This window comes from Polypterus senegalus, chromosome 8, assembly GCF_016835505.1.
Source record: "Polypterus senegalus isolate Bchr_013 chromosome 8, ASM1683550v1, whole genome shotgun sequence".
In the NCBI taxonomy this organism is placed as follows: Eukaryota; Metazoa; Chordata; class Cladistia; order Polypteriformes; family Polypteridae; genus Polypterus; species Polypterus senegalus.
In genome coordinates this window covers 180,229,182-180,255,023 of record NC_053161.1, presented here as the reverse complement: position 1 = coordinate 180,255,023, position 25,842 = coordinate 180,229,182, and the positions used below count along the sequence as shown (strand labels likewise).

The following is a 25,842-nucleotide window of genomic DNA, read 5'->3' as shown; positions in this document are numbered from 1 at the left end:
CACTGTTGTGGGCTATTCTGTCCTTGTGGAATTGAAGTGAAACCTCAGTCTGCACTGCTGGCAGTAAATCCGATTCAATTCTGGTTTGTGTGACAACCTCAGGGCTGCCATTTGTCACCAAATAATAAAAGATAAGATAAGATAAGAGTGTGTGATAGAGCCCAGCCATGATGAAGAAATTATCAAAAAACGTGATGAGTTGCGCTTGAGGTAGATATAATCATAGAAAAGCGAACAACACTTTGTAGTCACACATGTGCACATGGGAAACGGTTTCACTCTCAAATAATGTTGTTTCTTATTCAAACCAGGGGTTGGCACTGCCATTTAATGCTTTCTTCCTTTGTCCCTCTGCAGACCAACTCAAGAACCCTCCTAGTACGGTCATTTCAGGGATGCAAGTCCTGCCTACAGATGACATCACTTCCGCCTCCCAGAACCCTCCTCCTCATGATCTCATTTCCAGTCCACGAATTCCCAGTTCTTCCTGTCTGCTTCATATAAATAGAACAGCCTTCCCAATGTTAGTTCAGTTGTGGACACCGATCTGTTAAGATGTGTTTTCTTTTTGCCTCTGCTTATTTTTGGTATTTTATATATATTGGCTGTGTAAATAGCATGTGGTCCTAGAAATTATTAAAATCATAATAAAAAAATGTAAATGTTGAGATGTCAGGTAATTGAAAGTTTCTTCAGAGGTTTCCTTTTGCCAGCGTACTCTCCTCGCTTGTGTATTAGCGGCAGGAGGAAAAGTAAAAGGGTTTGCCGATGTGCTCTATTAGCCGCTAAGCAAGTGACTCTTTCTTCGGAAGTTTCTCTTTGCTTGTGTATCCTCGGAGCTGGAGACCTTAACCCGACTCCACCGCTCACTTCCAGGCTGGACAAACACCCACACTTCCATGCTTAGATGTTTATGTATAAGAGATATATATATTGTCACGCACAAGTGCATGGGGAGCAGCATGAGGCCCCGACGCGCACCGCGACAAGTCGTGCCAGGGGACAATGGCAGCATAATAACCTCTCTTTTCTTACTTCCTTAGAAAGAACGAAGCACCACTGCTGCTATATTAACACCCAGACAACATTAAAGAGCGGCAGTGCTTCCGGGTCCCTTTCTTCCCTCTGGTCCCCATCTGATGACGTTAACCACCCATCCATCTCCACGCCTTTCCCCGCATTCCACAGTTTAATTTCCGGTCCGCCCATATATATTGTCCATTTTCCCAAACCTTCTCTGTCTGTTGATTTGATTTAAAATTGCTGACATCTTTAAGTTACAGTATATGGTGCTAAAAACCCCAAACCTTTATGTGTGTCTGTGCTTTTCTATTGCGCTATATATATCTAAACAATCTAAACAAAGCACCCAGCAACCTTATTGGTCTCACCTTGTTGTTTGTAAAATCATTGAAATGGCGGTGCACGCACATGTGCCTGACGCTTATGCCTGCCTGTACAAAGAGCGGCATGGTGCTCTGAGCAAATCTTTGTCACACATCACAGATATACAGTGCATCCGGAAAGTATTCACAGTGCATCACTTTTTCCACATTTTGTTATGTATGGATTAAATTAAATTTTTACCTCAGAATTCTACACACAACACCCCATAATGACAACGTGAAAAAAGTTTACTTGAGATTTTTGCAAATTTATTAAAAATAAAAAAATTGAGAAAGCACAAGTACATAATTATTCACAGCCTTTGCCATGAAGCTCAAAATTGAGCTCAAGTCCATCCTGTTTCCCCTGATCATCCTTGAGATGTTTCTGCAGCTTAATTGGAGTCCACCTGTGGTAAATTCAGTTGATTGGACATGATTTGGAAAGGCACACACCTGTCTATAGAAGGTCCCACAGTTGACAGTTCATGTCAGAACACAAACCAAGCATGAAGTCAAAGGAATTATCTGTAGACCATCGAGACAGGATTGTCTCGAGGCACAAATCTGGGGACGGTTACAGAAAAATTTCTGCTGCTTTGAAGGTCCCAATGAGCACAGTGGCCTCCATCATTCATAAGTGGAAGAAGTTCGAAACCACCAGGACTCTTCCTAGAACTGGCCGGCCATCTAAACTGAGTGATCAGGGGAGAAGGGCCTTTGTCAGGGAGGTGACGAAGAACCCAATGGTCACTCTGTCACAGCTCCAGAGATCCTCTGTGGAGAGAGGAGAACCTTCCAGAAGGAGAACCATCTCTGCAGCAATCCACCAATCAGGCCTGTATGGTAGAGTGGCCAGAAGGAAGCCACTCCTTAGTAAAAGGCACATGGCAGCCCACCTGGAGTTTGCCAAAAGGCATCTGAAGGACTCGCAGACCATGAGAAACAAAATTCTCTGGTCTGATGAGACAAAGATTGAACTCTTTGGTGTGAATGCCAGGCGTCACGTTTGGAGGAAACCAGGCACCGCTCATTACCAGGCCAATACCATCCCTACAATGAAGCATGGTGGTGGCAGCATCATGCTGTGGGGATGTTTTTCAGCGGCAGGAACTGGGAGACTAGTCAGGATAAAGGGAAAGATGACTGCAGCAATGTACAGAGACATCCTGGGTGAAAACCTGCTCCAGAGTGCTCTTGACCTCAGACTGGGACGACGGTTCATCTTTCAGCAGGACAACGACCCTAAGCACACAGCCAAGATATCAAAGGAGTGGCTTCAGGACAACTCTGTTAATGTCCTTGAGTGGCCCAGCCAGAGCCCAGACTTGAATCCGATTGAACATCTCTGGAGAGATCTTAAAATGGCTGTGCACCGACGCTTCCCATCCAACCTGATGGAGCTTGAGAGGTGCTGCAAAGAGGAATGGGCGAAACTGGCCAGGGATAGGTGTGCCAGGGTTGTGGCATCATATTCAAAAACACTTGAGGCTGCAATTGCTGCCAAAGGTGCATCGACAAAGTATTGAGCAAAGGCTGTGAATACTTATGGACATGGGATTTCTGGGCTTTTTTTTATTTTTAGTAAATTTGCAAAAACCTCAAGTAAACTTTTTTCACGTCATTATGGGGTGTTGTGTGTAGAATTCTGAGGAAAAAAATGAATTTAATCCATTTTGGAATAAGGCTGTAACATAAAATGTGGAAAAAGTGATGCGCTGTAAATACTTTCCGGATGCACTGTAACTTGTTAAAAAAATAAAAATGTGGTATCTTTCTCTTTCATGAAGCAATAACAGAAAGCACTCCAACTTTCAAATCAGTTAATTACAATTAATTATCAGTCAAATCAAATCAGTTGATTACAAACTGCCTGAAGGGGCCAGAGTTGCCTTGAACGTTTGCATATTGTAATCTGTTCAATTAGCCAATTAAAGGTGTCATTTTGTTTCAGTTTTCTTTCCATTCATAATGGCTGACACGGTACAACACCCTATTAAATCAGTTAGCTAAGTCACACCTGAAGACAAACACAGAACAGGAGTTAAGCTCAATAATGTTTATTTTACAACAGATCTTAGTCTTCTAATTTCTTAAAAGAAGAAAGTGTTCATTTTACCACAATTAAAACACACAGAGAAACAGACTTAAAAACACAACATTTTCTGCCATTTAGATTTTTGTAATGGTAGATGTATCATTTTTGTATGATGATGATTGACTTACTAGCTGATTTATACATCCTGGATCTGACATTCCAGAGACCATCAAAGATGAATAGCTCGATCCCAGTTCAGTTATGGGTTTAGAAGAGTTGGGTACAGAAAACGGATGGATGGATGGATGAATATACTAACATCACAGTGTGACTGACTTAACCTTCAAAAGTGCAATGAAAAATGATTTTCTGTTCACTTCATTATCCGGGTGGTTAGAATACCTAAAATGCCAACACCAAAATAGTTTGTGCGTGATTTACTGATGGTCAAATGCTTCTCTAACTTTAAAGAAACTTCCACATCAAGTTTGTGTTTTATATATTCCAAATTCTGATTAAGAAATGGCTTACGCACGTTTCCAGGCCCAGCAGTTTGTTGGTTTTCCTTCTAGGAGTCACAATGAATCCAAAACCATGAGAGAGAGAGACAGAGACCCAATTTGACAACTTTAAAAATCACCTAACGTACAAAAGAGGCACTGCGGCCAGTTGTCTAAAGAACGGGGGGCTTGTTCTTCAAGAAGTTCAAACTTATTATGAAAATGATTCACAAAAGCCAACTCTGCCAATTGTGCCTCATCTTCACCACTGATGTGTGAGCATTTTGATTGGCTGAGGGTTGACGTGAAAAATATGGGGCCAAGCTGATTGGTTTCATCAACATCACATGACATTGAATTTGCACTCACCACACTTTTCAAACATGGGAACAGCTGACCAGCAGCACCTCACTAATCAGATATAAACTGACAAGCAGGTCCTGTGACATCACTATTTCAGTTTCGTTCAGTTTATTTTGTGATGCGCTCTTCACCAAGTGCAGGCTCAGAGTCCTAACGAGTTCACAAGTTAAACACAATTATAGACGTCACAAAATCATAATGCACACACATACACTGATGAAAGAGTTGGGGTGTTAAAGTTGGAAAAAAAAACATTTACTGGGGCAGAAGTTGTGTGATGTGCGCCAGTATGTGTCCCATTTGTCTTGGCATTCTGTGGCACACAAGGCCTGATAATTAGTCAGAATAAGAAGAGGAGCAAAAAGCCGACTGCACTACCACCACCTGAACAGTAAAATGAAGGGCAAAACTGCAGCTCTACAAACATTGTGGTCATCTGAATCATCTGAGAATGAAGACATAATTCAAGGATGAGCTGACATGTCTGTTGAGATGCTGTCAAACAACAAGGCACTCAAAATGACATTTGTGTTTTAGGCTTAAAACTCCAAATTGAACTCTGGTTAAATTGGATGACTTAAAAAAGACACTTGATCTGTAACTGGAAAGGACCTTTGATTCAGTTTGATCACCATAAGGCTGCTTTTTCCCTTAAAATCAGGTTTGAGCATTTCTTTTGGAGCTAGAAGCTGAACACAATATAGCGACTGAGACAGCTGTTCTCATTGAACCCTGGAGATCAGAACTCACTCAGTGTGTCAAAGATCCAATCCACCAAACCTGATCTTTGTGGTCAGTGATTGAGTGCCTTCTCAATCATCTTGTTGATTAGGTGGTCCTCTCGTGGAAGTGATATTACTGACCAAGCAAACCACACAGGCCATCATAGAGTTGTAGAACATGTAAGGAATGTCATAACTCATATTAAAGGAGCACTGTCTTTTCTCTGAAAAAGGGGTCTGCTCTGCCCTTTTTTATATACAGCAGCTCCACTGTCTTATGCAACCAGTTCTGCCTGTCTCTCATATTTACTGTGTGAATAGATGAGGCTACTAGTTAGGAGTAATATAGCTGGTCATATCAGGCTAAATTCTCATCCCTAGGCCTCCAACACATTTGTATTTGTGTATTTTCATCTTTTCTCATTACACTGCAGGTTTAACACACAAGTTTCCTAAAGTAATACAAACATTCTCTCATGAGGATCTCCTCAAGATCACTGAGTATTACAAGCCCTACCTGGCTTATGGTATTGACTACAACATCACGAGTATCCTACAGAACTTGGTCACCAAGAACATCCTCACTAACGATGAGGCCAAGGTAGGCAGGTCTCCCTGTCAGTATAAGGCACAGAGATGGTGAGCTCAGGAGAATCATCTGAGACTGCCTGACCCTCCATAGCAGGTCTTTCTGTTATTGTGAGTTTATCAGACCCTACTGACCACTAGCTCTGCTCCACCAGTGGTCTCTTTTAAATTAGCCCTCTGGTTATCCACTTGTCTTTCAGAGATTCAAAGCCAAAGAAAAGTCTGAGGGGCGAGCAGGTGTGGAGTCCTTCATCAGTGACATAATGAAGATGGATAGTGTGGTACTGGTGAGCCTGTGGGAGGCACTGGCTGAAGAATTTACGAGATTTCCATCACCAAACCTGACAAGAATACTGAAGGAGGTGACAGAGCATGGCTAGTTAAAGGGGTCTTGAGAGAGAGCAAAACAATAAATGTGTACAAATCACAAAAGGAGGCAAAGTGAGAGACACAGAAACACAACATTACTGTCTGTAGGCCACTGGACACACAACTGTCAGGTCTGTTCCTTACTCTGAGACACCTGATTGTTGGCCATCAATGCCAATGCTTCCTCCAGTTCCCCTCATTTTCTCTTTTAAGTTTTTATTAAAGTCTTTAAAGGGGTAAGGGGTCAGTGGTCCCACCATATTATTTAGTAACTGGTGTGCTACTGTCACCTGTGTGCCACCTATCATGACAGCACATTTGACTTGCATGTCGCCCTTTCTACACTTTATAAGCCTACACCTACAGCCCACCTGGATGATCAGTAATATTTTCTTTCTCTTTACTTTAACTGGAAGTTACAGATTCTGTTGTTTTCTGACACAACTGATGTCGATGTGTGTAAATGTTAGCTTTAGATGCCCCCAGATGTCCACACTCATGCTCATCCATGTTTGTATTTTCAGAAGTTTCCCCCTCAAATCCCCATGAAGCTTGTTGTTCCCCTGAGGTCTCAGTAAAGAGTTCCTGCTCTCCACTTTGCCTCCTGCTCTCCTCAGCATGATAAACACACAATATGTCTGCTGTGCCTAATGCTGTCTGGTGTGTCATTTTCTTGGTTTTCTTTCCTGGACAGTTAATTTCAGACTCCCAATATGGACACACTTGCTAGTTTGTTTTTACTTTTAGACGTTAAGTCTTCATTGTTGCCAGACAAAGTGCTCCTTCATTTTTGTATATCTTTCTGGTTGTATACCTCACTGTTTACTTCTGTATACTTTTGTTAATCTTCCTCTTTACTGCTGTAACTGACTCTTGTTGTTATCTCACTAGGACCAGACCACTTGATGGACATTCAGGCCAGTCTCCAGCCCACTCACATTGACACTCATATTCAAGGTAAGCCACTGGTCTTGTGTCTCCGATCATCAGCTCCTCTAGGACTCTGTACCTCAGTTAGAACGATTGTGATGGGATCAGGCCATTCATCTCAAAAAGCTCACTAATCTTATTCAATATTTTTCAAAATAACTGTCAGCTGTTGAAGGGTCCAATAGTCCACAATTTTTACTTGTGTCTGTTGTTCTCTTTCTGGAGAAAAATGTTAACATCTGTGTTGTCCATCTAATATAATAAAATTCATCCACCATAGAAATTACATTCATAATGCTAAAAACTTAATTAATGACATCTTCATCTCCCTCTGTTTAAGCTGAAAAGGTTCAACTTCCTCAGTCTCTCCTCATAGTGCAGACCTCTCAGTTCTGAATCAGCCTTGTTGATCTTCCCTGGACATTCTTTACCGCTGAAACAGACTTTATGTAGCCTGAAGATCAAAACTGCACACAACACTCCAGATGTGGCCTCACCAGTGTGTCATAAAGCTTTAGTATAACCTAACGTGACTTGTACTCCACATGGGGGTGCTATATGACCTGGCATCCTGCTAGCCTTATTCATGGCTCCTGCCCACTGTCTTGATGTAAGTGATGAGCATTTCACTACAATTCCCAGGCCTTTCTTCTTTCAAATTTCAGACCTCTGATTGCGTATTTTAATCTAAAATGTTTACTTCCTACATGTAACACATAAAACATTAATTTACATTAAATCCCATCAGGCATATTTATGCCCAAACCTTTATGCTCTTCAAATCCTTCTGATTCTGCATTATCCACCAATACACCCAGTTTGTTACCATTTTTTTTTTATATTAAACTGAGCATCACCCCAACACTGAACCTTGAGGGACACCACTGTTAACGTGATCAAGTTTTGATAAGGTTCCTCTCCTCACACCTCTTTGCTTCTTGTGTTTGAGTCAATTCTGTACGCATAGACAGACTGTGCTTTTTATTCTTTTACACGTATCTAGTCTGTTTTTGTTACTTCCTCTTATAATTTCACCTCACCAGTGAGACATGATCTCCTCATCTAAACTTACGCTGACTTTTCACTTGGCACTCCTGTTCCTCACATGTGCTGCTGTGATCCAGTGATCCTGAGGACTTCAGTTCTAACTTCTGGTTTGAGAACATCTCAGTCTTCTGCAGTTTGCGTATCAGACACATGTAGCTGTTGAGGATGTTCTGATCTCCATGCTCCACAGTGTCTGCTCCCACTTGAACAAAGCTGGCATCACAGTTAGCATAATATTATTTGATTTATCCAGTATCTTTAATACCATTTTGCCTCATTGATTGGGGAAAAAGCTGAAGACTTTGCACTTGATGCCCCCACAATCTCCTGGATCACAGACTACCTGACCAATAGACAGCAGTTTGTGACTCTGAGGGACTGTGTGTCAAAAATTGTGGAGTGAAATTCTGGAGAAACTCAGGGAGCTGTCGTTTCTCCATTCCTGTTTACTTTTGCCACGTACAGAAATTCTCAGATGACCCCTCCATCATAGGCTACATTACTAACAGAAACGAGTCGGAGTACAGGAGGCTTGTGGAGGACTTTGTCATGTGATAAAAGAAGAAACCGCATGTGGCTCAGATGATTTAAGATACAGAGTTATAAACAGTCACTCCTTACGTCTATAAACTCCTGTTCTTGTTATTTGTAAGGTTAGCCCAGTAAATGTTCAGCTAATTAATGTCTCCCATGACTGTAAAATCCCCCTTTAAACTGGTGTTTTTAATATTATAAAAGGATGTAAATTGAAACTATTGATTTCATTAGGTGGTCTGTAACACACTCCAAATATGACGCCTTGACCCCTAATGCTGTCTCATCGTACCAAACATCCTCACTAAGCTGTAGCTGTAGCTAATTGAAGAAGCCTTCCATTTAAATTGTGTTTTATATACATGGTGACTCCCACACCTTTGTAATCAACATCTTTCATGAAGAAGGGGCCTGAGTCTCTTTGTAAGCTTGCATATTGTAATCTTTCTAGTCAGCCAATAAAGGGGTCATTTTGCTTAACTATATAATACGCTACTGTCACTGTTCATTTGTCTGTCCAGGATTTTAAATCACCTGTCGCTCACAAACCGTTTGATTTATTCACCTGAAAATTGGTACATATATACTACGTGACGCCCACTATCTACTTTCGGGTGATGATTGACCTCCAAGGTTATTCCTCTTTTTATTTTTATTTTATTGTAGAATCAACTCTCTCCAGCAGCCAGCAGGGCAGCTGTGTGGCTCATGCGTACGGGCGCCATTCTCATTCCCTACCACCTTCGCCATCACCTCCCCGGTTCACCGACAAAAGCACGATAGACATATGTGCCCCGACAAAACCGCGACGGACAAATGAGCACCGACAAACCCACTAACTGGTTTTCGACAAATGCACGCCGACAAAATCGCCATGACAAAATCGCGAGAGAGGCCAAGAGAGTGGGACACCCTTGCTGCAATTCTTCCTACATATGCAGGGCATGATCTTAAGGACTATCTGCGTGCCGTGCTGATGGCATACCGCATCTCATAATATTGACTTCTAAAATAAACATTATTATCTATGCTTTAAACTAGTAATTCATATTTAATGAAACTTGCGCGATTTTGTCGGCACGCATATGTCTATCACGCAAATGTCAGGTCACACACCTCCCCTCTTCATATCTTAAATCATTCTTGAGGCAGACTGAAATGCCAGCTTAAGTGAAAAATTAAGGAAAATGTACTAAGTAATTACAACACAAACACTGACTTAATCAGTTTTAACGTGAAAGATGCCGACGAAAGAAGAGAAGCAGCGGGCCGCTAGGGTGCAGTAAAGAAGAACTGCTCAAGAAGCATCAAGCGCATCAACCTCTGAGCAAACGAATGCTAAACATACAGAGAAAGAGGATGAAAACTTGGAATGTTCAAGTCAAGTGTATTCACTGCACATTACTGGGAATATTATAAAGTATCCAGCCATGTGTTCAGATTTGCACCCTGGTCCCTGATGTGTGTCTAACCGCTGTGCCACTGTCCTATTCATGTCACACATTTGAGTGTCTTTGTGTCACTTCAGCCCCCCCTTAGCCTTCACACTTTGACCAAATGTTTAACAACACAATAACCAAACACTTCAGTCAATCCACATTTTAGGTCATCTAAAGACACTAAAGCGTCCCATTTGATCAAAGGCCTGATAAATCAAATTCACTGAGATGGCCGCCTTCTCTTCACATCTTCTCAGGCTGAATGACAGCTCATGTCCCGCCTCCTCTGTCATTTTGGCCAATCCTGATTCCCAGTTCTGTGGCCCAGTGGCTGAGGTGCCGCACTTGACATCCCAGTGACGTGGGTTCAGTTCCTGCCTGTCACATGTTGTGTCACCCTGAGTGAGTAATGTCACCTGTCTGTGCTCAGACTAAGAATACAAGGAAAGAGCTGGACATGTGAGGTGAATTTGTATTGAAAGGTGCTATATAAAATAAAGGGGATGGCTTTGTCTCTCTTCATATTTTTTATCTGCAATATCTTCATCAATATTTGCACACAAATTCTAATTTGTAAACTGCGTCCATTTGTCCACTTTGTCACAGTGACACTCGAACACATTTGTATTCTTTATTTGATTTTGATTTTTCTGTCTTATTATTTTATCTTATTTATTATTCAGTTTTTTAAATTTGGTGCTTAAGTGTCCATGAAGAGTGGAGGCCTGTCCAGGGTCAAAACTCTCTACTGACCACCAAAGCTCTTCGGTCCACCATGTTTGTGACAGCTGGTGTGTGCACTGACACTGAGAGAGACCCTCGCTATGACACAACAATCACCTTGAACTCGTGTCACCACCCGGCTGAGTGGAGTTTGTCCATTGAGCTCAGGTTGCTGAAAGGCCTTAGAGAAGATGACTGGACAGAATGGAGTGTCACTGTGAGCAGCCGGTGACCCTCTGTGTGTCCCTCCTGGACTGGACTGTGATGTCCTTCCATGTCCCATCACCTCTCCTGTCAGCTTTCCTTTGTCACTTATTTATTTTTGCCTTATTGTGTTTATTTGTCCTCTTGTTTGTGTTGTTAGTTTGTAACTAGCGCTCTATAAAATAAAGGCTGACTGATTTACAGCTGCTGTCACCACACATCTGGAGAGGCTGACATTTGTAAATGGCCTTGTGTCAGTCATTTCAGTTGTGTCCTCACCCCGAGTCCTGAATAATGGACAGAAATTATTACTGTATATTATCATTATACAGATGTGCTGCTGTTGGTATTAAGAACCCTCATCTCGTTTCTTCACACACTTCTGCTCAATGATTCGTCGGCTGAAAGTCCTCAGTGTTGTTGTGTCACAGAGAGGATGTCTGCTAATTTACACAAAGCATTAACACCAACACTGGCTTTCTCACAGCTGCTCTGACATTTTAACTGCTATTATTTTGAACAGTAGTGTCCTTATGTATCCGCCATGACATGACCCGAGTGAGTTGTGCCCTCTTAAGTATATAAAACGTGTTTCTTGTTCCCTCAAGGATGAGTACATGAAATTGGTTTGTGAATCATAATGAATTGGTGAACTTAACTGATAAAGTAATACTTAAAAAAATACAAAGCCATCAGATAAATAATAATAAAAAAGCAGCAATACATATTTATATTATTAATGCCCTCCAATAGACAATTTAAAGTCTACAGAATAGCAATTTCCCACACTTCTAACCAATTTGCATTAATATTACCCTCCAATAATTCAACTTCCATACCACACACTAAAATGACAAATACAAATGTGAGAGTCCGTGTTCTACTGAGGAATGCTCTGCACATTCTGTTACATTTCAATTCTGTCTTCTAAATCACGTAAAGAACTAATAATTAGCACAGAACAGAGATGATACAAGTTACACACTGCAGTTCAGTTTAAGACAGAATAACAAATGTGCAGTAATTTCCCAACAACTTACAACGTTAAAATATATCACTGCTCAGAACTGACTCTCGTACACAAAGCTAGAATATTCACTTCATAAGTCAGCTGTACTTTCATTGGTCTTTGTGGCTCTCGATCAGATTTTATTGATCCTCTAGCAACACAAATACTTAGCTCAGCTTGTAGAAAAGCTGACTCCTCTTTTATTGGCACACATACAAGGTACAGCAGGACCATGGAGTCCACTCTCATGGAAACTCATGTGACCACGAGATCTCACTTGAACCCGAGTCTGTCTTCTTCATCTAACCAGCAGATTTTATGGCTGAGTTCACGCTAACTTTTCAGTAGTTGAGTTTGTTAGAATCCGACACAATACCTTGTGTGTACAACATACAGATATTATGATGTGCACAATATACAACTTGTACTCTCCAGATATTACTAGTGCCCATAAAATGTTGTTTGCACAAAACTGAAAAGACTTCAGGGCCTCCATATAACACAGCATAAGAAGAGAAAACAACGCGAATCTCAACAGGCTTTTTTAAATTTAAGGGTGAATTCTTGAAAGCAGAGATTTCTTTAGATGCCGGTAGGCACAGAAGGCACTGCATTATACAGTGGGATGTAAAAGTTTGGGCAACCTTGTTAATAGTCATTATTTTCCTGTATAAATCGTTGGTTGTTACGATAAAAATTGTCAGTTAAATGTATCATATAGGAGACACACACAGTGATATTTGAGAAGTGAAATGAAGTTTATTGGATTTACAGAAAGTGTGCAATAATTGTTCAAACAAAATCAGGCAGGTGCATAAATTTGGGCACCGTTGTCATTTTATTGATTCCAAAACTTTTAGAACTAATTATTAGAACTCAAATTGGCTTGGTAAGCTCAGTGACCCCTAACCTACATACACAGGTGAATCCGAGTATTTAAGGGGGTCAATTTTAAGTTTCCCTCCTCCTTTAATTTTCTCTGAAGAGTAGCAACATGGGGGTCACAAAACAACTCTCAAATGACTCTCAAAGATTGTTCACCATCATGGTTTAGGTGAAGGATACAGTTTAGTCTGAGTAACGAGTAGCGAGGACTTGCTGGAGAATGTAACAAAGAAAAAAGTATACCATTTGAGCTTAAAATGTAGTGACATAAAAATAAAAGTAGCTATGAAAGAAATTTACTAAAGTAAAAATAAAATACAAATAGCTGAAAAATGTACTTCAGTAAAGTAACAAAGTAGTCGTACTTCATGATTTTACACCTCTGTGTTAACTGGAAACATTTGGCGTTCATAGAACTGACTGAACCTCAAATGGAAAACAAGGCCTCTTCAAGTAAGGCGTCATCAGCTAAGTCTCAGTTTCACAAATGCTCTTCGTTGAATACCACCCTGCAGGTCTGAGTGATGGCATGTTGTCAGATACTCAGGGGTCTTATAAGACGTCTTGAACAAACACACCTGATCTTTTATCTTGGAAAGAACATCCTCCATCACAGAGCCAAGAGTGATAATAATAATAATAATAATGATATTATTAATAGGGCAGTGTGATGGCTCTGAGTTTATGGATCTGTGCTGGCAATCGGAAGGTTGTTTCTTCAAATCCCGTAAATGCTAAAGGTAATTCCACTTCATTCGGCCCATGAGTATGGCCCTTAACCTACAATCGCTCCATCCTGCTTATGACGTTATCCTGCATCCAGCCCTGAAAGTAGGTCCTCCAATCTGCAGGGGAAATTGGGGGTTGGTGGAAGGATTGGCATTCCAACCACCGTAAAAAAATCTCTCACTGTTCAATCCTAACTGAAATAGTGTGGTGCTGAGGTGCCCTAAACTCATGTCCTAATCTGGGGTCCTGAGGTGGTGGGTGTGGAAGCTCGCTGTATCAGTTCATGATCCTAAATCCTCTGTTTTTGTCAAATGTGTGAATTCTCCATGATTTGGTCATGCACTCACAATCTGAATCCATGTCTATTGATTTAATGTCTTTTAACATTGTACCTGAATATTTATATTGTTTGTAAATGTTCATAAAGCCCCTGTCATCTTTAGTCCACCCTCTTTCTGTCCACTGCTTTATTTATTGAAAAACACATCAGAGAAAAGACAAAAGTCAGCCCTGAAGAAATGATCAGCTGCTCTGAGTAATACAAACAGTGAGGACATAAAGATGGTAGTCATGTGACCTCCCCCCCACATCTTGTCTAGTTATGTGATGAAGTGCTGTGTATTTCCAGTTTCAGCCAGCAGATGGCGATGTCAGCGCGTCACCCATTCATTTGATCAGATCTCTTCAGCTGAATGGGCAGAGCTGGAAATGGACAGCAGTGGTCAGCAGTCATGGGCGTCACTTCACATTCCACTCAGACAAAGAGACTCTCACACGATCTCTGTTTGGGCTTTGGGATGCTGACCATCTGTAGAAAGAGTAAGAAAACTGAGCTCAACACCACTGAGGCCTGGTCATCTGATCAATGGCACCAGTCAGTATATGAGGTCTGAATGCCTGAGGATAGAAGTGTCACATGTCAGTCGTGTCCATTATGTCATTGATCTGAAATATAGGTCTACTCTTAACTAGTCTAGTCTCGTCTAATCAAGGAGTCACAATAGACCCAACAGAGTGTCCTCATTGTCTATTCTGGATGTCACCTTCAAGTCACACAAAGTGTCCACATGTCCTGATTAGTGAATGACCAACAGAATTATTAGTTTGTCACTCTGTTGCCATCAACTGTGACAACTCCGTCTGGACACTTATGTGGAGAATACTGTAAGTTTAGGAGACCACCTTACACCACTCAGGATGACTTGAAGAACAAAAGACGTACCCAGGAGTGCAGAGCCTTCATGGGCAGCATTGGTTTTGGGTTCAAATTGGGTTTCAGATAAAATGTGAGCAGTTCAGTGACACACTTGAGTGTCCAGCTATGCCTGTAGTTGCCATGTCACTTATTGAGACCCCAGGCTATATGTGTTTGTATTTATAGAGAACCGAAAGACAAACAGACAATTTTAGATGATATCCTGATGAAACTGACATGAGATGGAGCTGAAAAGTGTCTGAATGGGGATTTTAACGAGGTGACAATGATGAATATAAAGTGAGGGATTGTGGGAGAAGTGATGACAATGAACGTGGACTGAGGTGACAGGTTCAGAGTGTGACATTGTCTGTTCTGACTTTATTAAACAGGCCTGTCTGGTCACTCAACGTCCTCACATGGTGACAGTTGCTCCTCATGTTGTCCTGTAAACAGTCCATTCAAATTGTTACTGATATGTCTGACCAACAGGCCACATGTGGACATGATAAGCAGGAATGGACTGAAATAGAGAACTGCATTTAATGGGGTAGAAAACACAAAGGTCCTCACTTCGGTGAGCTCATCAGATGAAACTGTGTGGAGGAAAATAAGAAAAACTAAAGAAGAGTTAAGAAAGAAAGAAAGGAGAAAGACAGACCGACAGCAATGAAATCCCAGCGTGTGTGTTGTCTTCAAACCACATGACGTCTGTCCCACTGTGCTTTTCTTGTCTTCCTCTCCATACAATCTCAATGTTGTCTTATTGCATTTCTTCTCTAAATGTATATCATTACAGAGGAGACTCCAGCAGCTCACATACATTTTGTTTAGCTGCTCTTCTTGCTTGTCTTTGACTTTTTATTTCATTGCCAACATGCTCTTTCATTTTGTTGCTGGTCTTCCTACTCGCTCTTTCCAGTTTCTTCTTTTCTCTGTCATCATTGTGATGAGCCTCTCCTCTCCCATCCTGCATGTGTGACCTGAGAGACCCAACGTGTGTCCCTTTCACTTCTCTCTCTTCTTCTCCACAGCCTATGGTCATGTCGTCTCACCTCCATATGTTGTTCAGCTCTCTCCTCAGCTCTTTCTTCTCCACACTCATGACTGACTGAGTTGAACCTGAGCGACAACAACAACAGCATGGAGGATTCAGGAGTTGATCATCTGTGTCAGGAGCTGAGGAGTGAAAACTGCAAATTAGAGAAACTGCAGTAAGTGAACAACAAGAGTGTGTGTGTCTGTGTGTTCATTGAATTGTATTTCTGCTGACTTTATGGCTCTGACTGTTTTACCCCCACAGTACAAATGTTGTGTTTAATGAGGACAGACTGCAGTTTCAGATTTGGACAGACAGACAGATGGACATGAGGTGGACTCACATTAAATAAATGAAGATAACATTGTGACCATGAGCCCCACCCCCACAGTGGCCAATGTCATTGTTCTCTCCATCCAGTCTTTAATTTTCTTTCTTGTCCCACAATGCCACACTTAATCTTGTCCCCCATCCTCCTTTGTCACTTTCCTCCCTCACACTCCACTGATGTCCTCAGTAAAGTTTGTTAAAGTCACTGAAACAGAACAAGAAGGAGAAACACTGAGAGTGGGGGCAGAAGAGCTGACTAGAGTGGCTGTGGACAAACTAGAGCTGGACTGAGGTGACAGAACAATGAGTATAGGACATCAGAAATAAGGAGAGACAAGAGAAGGAGAGAAAAGTCAAAAGATAAATAAAATAAGATTAGGAGAAGGAGTGAGAGCTGGACATACAAAAGAACAGGAAGAAAGGCAGGCAGGCAGGCAGCAGCAGTAGGAGTTACCAGCCAACCACAGCATGGAGTCTGCATGTCCTACTAGTGTCTGTATGGATTTCCTCCAGCATCTCTGGTCTCCTTTAACAGTCCAAAGGTCTTCATGTTAGGTGGACTGGTGATGATTAACTGATCTGTGTGTGTGTGTGTGTGTTTGTGTTCTCACCCTGTGATGTACTGGTCTCCTGTCCAGGTGTTGTTCCAGCCTTGTGCCTGATTCATGCTGTGATAGACTCCAGCTGTTCCTTGACCCTGCTTTTGATAAGCAGATTAGTAACTTGATGGACTAATGGTGAATGATGTTGAACCTGAGTCCACAGTCAATGATCTGAGTTTACCAGACACCACAAACTTCATTCAACTGAATGAACAAATAACTGACTGGTCAGCAGAAACACAAGGCATTATGGGAAACAAAAGGAGTGGGATAAAGAAAAGGAGATGGGAACTGAGGTCTTTGGAAAAAGAGGAGTAGGAGAAGGGAAAAGAACTGAGAGCCGGAAATAAATACAAGGAGGGCAGTGACAGGGCTTCACCACTAGAGGGCAGAGCTGAGCGGGGGACTTTGAAGACCTGCAAATCAGGCTGATTGTTATTTTTATTATTACTTCCTGTTTGACTGATGCCTTTAAACAAGATGACACACAACATTTGATTTTCAATTGGTTCCATTTCTTTCTTTTTGTACAGACAGGTGAAGTGACTCTCTTGTGGTCACACAGTGTCAGTGGTAGAATTGTTAAACCCACAACCTCAGATTTTGATGTGTTTGATCTGTCATCTTGGAATAAACTTTATTTATGATGCCAAGACCTCTTTAGAAAAGGCAAAACAAATCATAAAGGACCCTAGTCACACAACATGAACATTTGTCTTTCTCCATCCATCAGACAGGTGCTACTGAACTATGAACACCTGAACTGTGAGATTTAAGAGCAGTTTCTGCACCTCAGTAATAAGCTGCTGAACTGATATATGTTTGTAATGAAATGAGTGAATGAAGTGGCACAACATCTGAGGTTCTTGTGTATGTGACGTCATGCTAGTATTATTTACTGTGATTGTTATTAAGATTAGACTGAAGGTTGAACTTTAACTCTATCTGATGTTTTTGTTGCAGTTTGTTTTCCTGCTTTATAACAAATTAGTAGAAGGACTAAAATAACTGAATTCAACACCACTGTGGTCTTTAGTGGTGGAGGTCAGCTGGTCAATGTCACCGGTCAGAATGTCAGGTCTGAATGGCCGAGGACAGAAGTGTCAAATGTCAGTGTTGTCCTCACTGTCTATTATGTCATTGATTGAGTCCAGTCTGTGTCCTTAATGGTGTCACTATAAACACACAGAGTGTCTTCATCGCCTGGTTAGTGTAACATCAGGAGAGTCCATCAGGATAATCAGTTGAGCATCAAGCTCTCCAGTGTCCAGCAGTGACCCTCATTCTGTTTTATTGTCCTAAGAGAGAAATTTCGTTTCTCATCAAGTTTTACAGAGGAGACCACAACATAATGTTAAGAACACGTCACAAAGTACACAGCCATCAAACATAAGCTTGGTACAAATAAATAAAATATAGCAGTGAGTGTAATATTTCTGGTAGAACATATTAGACAAAAAATTAAATCAACATTTACTCTTAACTGATGACAGATGCAAATGCTACTCTTCATCATCCCATGATTTATGGATGTGTGTGTTTATTAAAACTGAATTTATTTTAAAGATTAATAGCAGTTGGAGTGAAACAGAATTTAAACTGGTTACCTTTTGTCCTTCTAACTTGAAACCTGTGACCTTATGGTGAAACCTGGAATTGCGAATGTGGCGGATGAGTCGTGTCTGACAGAAGACCCTCTGATGTCTGTAACACTTGCTTGTTAAACACGTCTGTGAGATTGAACTGTTCAGTCCTTGTTATTTTACTGCTCCATTTTACAGTCTGGTTTATTCTGTTTTTGTTTTTGACATTAAGATTTCCAAACCAGGATAGCAGAGCATAAATACAAACAGATTTAATACGAGATTTATAAAAGAGTGTCATCACAGAAGGACTCACATTACAAAGACTCTGCTTCCATAAACAGTGTGACAGGCAGCCTCGGCCATTACCCAGCTGGAAGCACTGGAAGAGAGCAACTGTGAGGCGCTACCTCCTCTGGGATGCTAGACGGCAGCCCTTTTGGGTTGCTGCGGCAGCACGGATTCCTGCAGGGCACGCTGGGATTTGGAGTTTGGTGAAGCCCTGTTGGTTCTGTGGGGAGTGCCAGGGGGAGCTGCAGAGCCCTACAGTGGACGTCCACCACACCTGAGAGAGAGAGAGAGAGAGAGAGAGAGAGAGAGAGAGAGAGAAAACTGTGTTTTTCTCTTGAGGACATTATGTTCTTCATAGGAAGCAAAGCTTCCCCACCTATAAATAAAGGTGTGCTGTGTGGCAGTTTGTGCCCAGCATGCCTGTATTGGGGTCAGGATGGCTGTACACACCCCTGTGATCCACAACAGTTGAGCTGCTGCTGTCCCTTTGTGCTGATGGCTTCTGTGCTTCATTTAAAAGTCAGCTCTGAGTCTTTGATTGTCCTCAGATATTTATAACTGTCAATGATCTCCACTGCCTGCTCTTTGGTGATTGTTTCTTGTTGGTGACTGGTGTTGCTTCTAATTTTGATTATTAGTAGAAAAGACTCATCATACCAGTTCACAAAGTCATCTCCCACTGGACCAGGACTGGTTTCATTCACACTCAGTAGGCTAACAATTACTGAGTCATCAGCACATAATAAGATGAACCTCAGATTTACTGAGACCACCATTAGTGTAGAGGAGTACAAAAGAGGTAAAAGAACAGACATGAGGGGACCTGTGGAGGAGGACAACATGTCAGCCAGACAGCCATTGACTTTCACTCTTCAAGTCCTGTCTCTTAAGTCAGTCAGCCATCCTACCAAACTGAAGTTGAAATTAAATTCTTTAATGAGTTTATGTGTAAGAAGGTGAGGCTGAATGGTGTTAAAAGCTGAAGAGAAGTCTACAAACAGGAGCCTCGCGTGAGTCTTGGTGCTTTACAAGGGGTCATACAAGAGATGAAGCAAAGTGACATAAAAACATAAGACAAATGAGAGGAGAACATTCAGTCCATCAAGCCTGTTTGTTTAGTTAACAGCTAAGCTGTTCCGATATTTCATCCATATTCTTCTTAAAGCTCGTCAAGGTTTCTGCTTCAACTCCATGTCTTAGTAGTTTGTTTTAGAGTCACGCAACTCTTTGCATACTGAAGTTCTTCCTGGCTTCAGTCCTAAATGCACTTTCTTTTAATTTCTACCAATGTCCTCAGTACGTGATTCACCCTTAAGCTGAAAGAATTCTGCAGGATCTCCTTTATCAATGCCTTTGAGGATTTTAAATACCTGGATGAGGTCCACACACAGTCTCACCTGCTCAGTTAAACAGGTTAAATTCTCTGAGTCTGTCACCGTAGGACATGTCCTTCAGTCCCATGATACACTTGGTTACTCTCCTTTGCACAGCTTCAAGTGCTGCTATGTCTTTCTTATATTATGGTGACCAGAACTGCACACAATACTCCAGATATCGTCTCACTAGTGCATTATATAATTTGAGTATAATGTCCCTGCTGCCAGTCAACACTAGAGCTGCCAGTACTGACTGGTAAATGACAGACCAGAATTCCAGTTTGTCATCCTCACCCCATGGTCACCTGTGACAAGTCCCTCTTGTCACATGAGTGCAAGACGCCGTCAGTCTCATGTCTGTGACGTTCTTATCCAGTGTTGATGTCCACATGTTAGTCTGAATGACTTGGCATCAGTCAGTTCAGCGTGAAGGCAGGAGACCATGTCAGGTACTGTATAAGAATGGCAGTGGTCTCGTGTTCACACTGCACTTCAGTGAAAAGTCAGAATACAAGTGGCCATTAAACCTTTGTGTTGTTTGTCCTTCTGTCTGTATGTCTGTCTCTCCTCATGTCCTCACTACTCTCTTTTCTTCTCCACAGCCTGTCTTGTTGCGGTCTCACCTCCAGATGTTGCTCAGCTCTCTCCTCATCTCTTTCTGCTCCACAATCACAACTGACTGAACTGGACCTGTGTAGCAACAACAACATGGAGGATTCAGGAGTGGATCAGCTGTGTGAGGGGCTGAGGAGTGAAAACTGCAAATTAGAGAAACTGAAGTAAGTGAACAACAAGTGAGAGAGTGTGTGTCATGAATTTTATTTCTTCTCGCATTATGGCTTTGACTTTTCCACTCCCACAACACAAACGCTGTGTTTAATCAGGACAGACTGTAGTGTCCTTTATGGACAGACAGATTGACATGAGGTGACACAACTGCAGATTTCCTTTTAATAATTCAATTCCTAAAGACAGCATTGTGACCCTGAGCCAGTCCACCACACTGGTCACTCTCCTCATCCTCTCTGTCCAGACTGTTTTTATTTCTTGTCCCACAAGCCCACGCTGTCCATTCTTTATTTTAATCTCGTACTTGTCCCTGTCTTCTATTGTCACTTTCCCCCTTACACTCCTCTGATGTCCTTACTAAAGTTTGTTAAAAATCACTGAAATTGAATACGGAGGAGCTGGCTAAAGTGACAGAAGTCAAAGAGGAGTGGACAGCTAGAGCTGAACTGGAGTGACAGATTAGAACAATGATAATAGAATAGCAAACATAAGGAGAGACAAGAGAAGTAGATGAACAGAATGAAGAAAAGGATAAATAAAAGAGGAGGACAAGGCAGAGGAGAAGGAGAGAGAGGAGGACAGACAGAGCAACAGGAGGAAAGGTGGAAAGAGCAGAGGACTTGGGGACTTGTAGGTTTGGTGACGTCTGTGTGACTGATGGCCTTTGGTGTGCACTGACATCCTTACCCAAGTCCATTGACTTTAACATTTTGTTTGAATATTTCTGATATTATTTGTAAAGCCTTGTAAAGACCCCAGCATCTTTATTCCACCCCCTTACTGTCCACTGGCCTGTCCTGACTTTTATAAACACAAGTCATTAAAAAGGCAGGACATAAAGAAATGAGCTGTTGTTGTGACAAATTCAAACTGTGAGGACACAAACATGTCACTCATGTGACCCCCACACATCCTGTGAGGTCAGCTGATAAAGTGCTGTGGATTTCCTTTGCTGTTATTTTGATCAAATCACTTATAGGCAGAGCTGTGAATGGACAGCAGTGCTCAGCAGTCATGGGGGTCTCTTCACAATCCACTCAGACCACCTCAATGCCCACTGGACTGCACTCTGGGACGCTGACAATCTTTTTGAAGCTCGTCCTCCTGCTTTATTACAAATTAGTAGAAGGAATAAGAAAACTGAGCTCAGCACCACTGAGGTGTTTAGTGGTCAAAGGTCAGCTGGTTAATGTCACCGGTCAGTATGTGAGATCTCAGTGGCCGAGGACAGGAGTGTCACATGTCAGTCTTGTCCTCCATGTCCATTATGTCATCACTTCTAAAGTCAGGCCCAGTGTTTGTCCTTTTAAGCCAACAGAGTGTCATTGTCATCATCTAATTACTGTGAGAGTCCATCATGACAAACAGCTGAGTGTTAAGCTCTGCAGTGACCAGAATGTCTAACAGTTGTCTTTCCATGATGTCCTAAAAATCAAACAAAATATCTACACATCCTGAATCCTGAATGACACAATGAAATCCCACTTTGTCACCCCACCCCACATTGTCACCTTCTACAAGTCCCTGTGGACTCTCTAGTGCAGGACACTGTTAGTCTCATTTCTTTGAGGTTCATGTCCAATATTAATGTCTGTGTGTCTGTTTCAATGACTTCTCATCTGTCAGTACAGCATGAAGGCCGTAGACCCTCTCAGGTGTTTGGTGAGTTACTTATGAGAACAGCGGTGGTCTCAGGTTCAAACAGGCTCAGTGAAAAGTAAAAATGCCAGCGGTCATTGAGCCTTTGAGCTCTGTGGCCTTCTGTCTGTCTGTCTGTCTGTCTGTCTGTCTGTCTGTCTGTCTATCCCTCCTCATGTCCTCACTTCTCTTTCTTTATCTCCACAGCCTGTCCTTTTGTGGTCTCACCTCCAGATGTTCCTCATCTCTCTCCTCAATCTTCTCTTCTCCACACTCACAGCTGACTGAACTGAACAGAAACAAACTGAGAGATCCAGGAGCTCGTCAGCTGTGTGAGGGTCTGTGGACCCCAAACTGTAAATTAAAGACACTGAGGTGAGTAAGCAGGGTGAGGTGTGTGGGTTTATGAAGTCACAAGCAGAGACAAGTCCAAAAGTGGTCTTTATAAAAGACGAGGTTTATTAACAAAAGAGCTTAAGGCGCTGTCAAAGGAAATCCAATGCTAACAACTTTCAAAAAACACAAACTGTAAGAGAATCTGAACTCAAGAGCCAAAGGTTCAAAGGCAATAATCAGAATTAAAAACAAAAGAGCAAAATACTCACAAAGACCACCAATCACCAGAGGGCAGTCAAATGAGCTGCAGCCTTTAGAGAGTTGGGGACAGGTGGTCCTGTGTCTTGGGATCAAACCACAAAATACAAGGAATGTGAGAGAACTGCAAGAAAGACACAGATACTCAATAATAACAAAATAGAATAAAAATAACAGATAATACAGAATTAAAGAAATAATAAATGAACAGAACAATGTTATAAAAACAGTGGAAAACAATGAAGGAGAATAAAAAAATAAAACTGTCAGTAGCAGCCATGGAGGACCCTCGGCCTGACTGAACACTTTCACTGAGGTCGGTGACCTGACTGGACAGTGAACTGAGTGACCGGCGGGGTGACAGACATGTCATGTGACTTAGGGACACTAAGGAGAATTCTGGGAAGCTGACCTGAGTGGGCATGCCACTGTGATAGTACAGTGTGTGTGGTGGGGTCCTCTTATGGTGCCACGGCCCACCTGCCAAGTTGTTCTGCCTGCCTAAGGTAAAGTCATCCCTGATGAAGGATCGTAGGAATCATGGGAAAGAGGGGTTCTTTCATCGGATTAGCGCTATTTCAGCTGTGGAATGGCCAAATGGGGGAGGCAGCTTGATGAATGAGGTCTCCAGGACTCTGGCAAATCTAAATCAAATTATGTGATAACATCTATTGTTAAATTCTACTCTGTACTTCTACATTTTTTATTTTTTACTGTATTGAGGATTGCTTGTGTTCTGTTCTGTGTGTTGTATTGACTCTCTTCTTTTTGACACCCACTGCACACCCAACCTACCTGGAAAGGGGTCTCTCTTTGAACTGCCTTTCCCAAGGTTTCTTCCAGTTTTTCCCCTACAAGGGTTTTTTTTGGGAGTTTTTCCTTTTCTTCTTAGAGAATTAAGGCTGGGGGGCTGTCAAGAAGCAGGGCCTGTTAAAACCCAGTGTGGCACTTCTTGTGTGATTGTGGACTATACAAAAATAAATTGTATTGTATTATGTTTGTAACTCACACTTGTGTCCTTCTCAGGCTGAGTCGTAACGAGATCGGTGAGAGTGAGAAGACGAACCTGAGGTCACTACAGGATGAGCTGAACAGGACTGGACGGCAGGTGAATATCAAGATATGAGAAGACTGGACCTACTGATCAACTGACCCCTGTGATGACGCCCCCTGTCCACTCTCTCTGAATTCTCCTCTTTATTCTTTTATAATCCCCTCAGCTCTCCTCCATATTTAATAAACTCTCCATGTCGTCTTCTCAGCCTGTGTGCTTCTTCTTTAAACTCACTTGTGTTTCTGTACCCTGTCACCCTTAACTTATCACTAAACTCCACAAGTTCAGACCAGAGACCCCTGAGTTTCACCAGCCAGAGGGCCACAGTGAGAATTGTCATCTGAAACCAGCGGGGGTAACAAAGCCCACCGAGGGCAGCAGCAGGAGCAGACATGAGTGAACAGTCCAGTTGTAGGGTGATGGAAAGTGAGTCTAATCCTGGCATTGGTGACAAATTCTGGACAGGCACCGGGCCATCACAGGTCAAGCTGATGGTCCTCTGAGCTGAAACCTCATAAACCTACTGCTCCTCAACATCATGTGGTGCTGTTTGAACCCCTGTCTGCTCCACTCCTGGTTCACTGCATCATTTGCACACAATTCATGTCATCTTCTGTTTGTGACGGAACAGACTCTACCATGTGCTGGTTTGGACTTCTGTGACACTTCAACACACACAAGGCTCAGGTCTCTTTGTCATTCCCTCATTGTCACCTCCATTCGTGCCCTCTTTAGGGAGCAGTGGCCTGAACAAGTGAGCCATTTAAAAAGTAATGAGAGCAAAACGCCTGCTGGTCTACAAAGTGTGAGGGACTGGCAGCCCACCCAATGTTAAATGTCATGCATTGAACCCGATGTTGACCTTGAACTGGACTGAGTGGGTTCATAAAATGGAGGGATGGAGGACACCAAACACATAATAAGAAATACAGTGTATCCGGAAAGTATTCACAGCGCATCACTTTTTCCACATTTTGTTATGTTACAGCCTTATTCCAAAATGGATTAAATTCATTTTTTTCCTCAGAATTCTACATTTGGAAAGGCACACCCCTGTCTATATAAGGTCCCACAGTTGACAGTTCATGTCAGAGCACAAACCAAGCATGAAGTCAAAGGAATTATCTGTAGACCTCCAAGACAGGATTGTCTCGATGCACAAATCTGGGGACGGTTACAGAAAAATTTCTGCTGCTTTGAAGGTCCCAATAAGCACAGTGGCCTCCATCATCCATAAGTGGAAGAAGTTCGAAACCACCAGGACTCTTCCTAGAGCTGGCCGGCCATCTAAACTGAGTGATCAGGGGAGAAGGGCCTTTGTCAGGGAGGTGACGAAGAACCCAATGGTCACTCTGTCACAGCTCCAGAGGTCCTCTGTGGAGAGAGGAGAACCTTCCAGAAGGAGAACCATCTCTGCAGCAATCCACCAATCAGGCCTGTATGGTAGAGTGGCCAGAAGGAAGCCACTCCTTAGTAAAAGGCACATGGCAGCCCGCCTGGAGTTTGCCAAAAGGCACCTGAAGGACTCTCAGACCATGAGAAACAAAATTCTCTGGAATTCTCTGGTCACATTTGGAGGAAAACAGGCACCGCTCATCACCAGGCCAATACCATCCCTACAGTGAAGCATGGTGGCGGCAGCATCATGCTGTGGGGATGTTTTTCAGCGGCAGGAACTTGGACACTAGTCAGGATAAAGGGAAAGATGACTGCAGCAATGTACAGAGACATCCTGGATGAAAACCTGCTCCAGAGTGCTCTTGACCTCCGACTGGGACGACGGTTCATCTTTCAGCAGGACAACGACCCTAAGCACACAGCCAAATTATCAAAGGAGTGGCTTCAGGACAACTCTGTGAATGTCCTTGAGTGGCCCAGCAAGAGCC

General features: G+C 42.3%; 1 protein-coding gene across 9 annotated transcripts in view; it reads left to right on the top strand.

Annotated features, from left to right (window-relative positions):
- The window catches only part of LOC120533554 (ribonuclease inhibitor-like), a 48,749-nt gene extending 24,586 nt beyond the window's left edge, over positions 1-24,163 (top strand). For 3 of the 9 annotated variants that reach the window (XM_039760495.1, XM_039760489.1, XM_039760494.1), the window contains exons 3-9: positions 5,443-5,609; positions 5,797-5,958; positions 6,857-6,922; positions 15,695-15,874; positions 20,484-20,660; positions 22,516-22,683; positions 23,929-24,163. In XM_039760495.1, coding sequence (XP_039616429.1) covers positions 15,804-15,874; positions 20,484-20,660; positions 22,516-22,683; positions 23,929-24,028 — 516 coding nt within the window. In that variant the 5' untranslated portion in view covers positions 5,443-5,609; positions 5,797-5,958; positions 6,857-6,922; positions 15,695-15,803 and the 3' untranslated portion in view covers positions 24,029-24,163. The other 6 variants (XM_039760492.1, XM_039760496.1, XM_039760490.1 and 3 more) reach the window with 6 other exon arrangements.
- Positions 24,164-25,842: the final 1,679 nt, after the last annotated feature.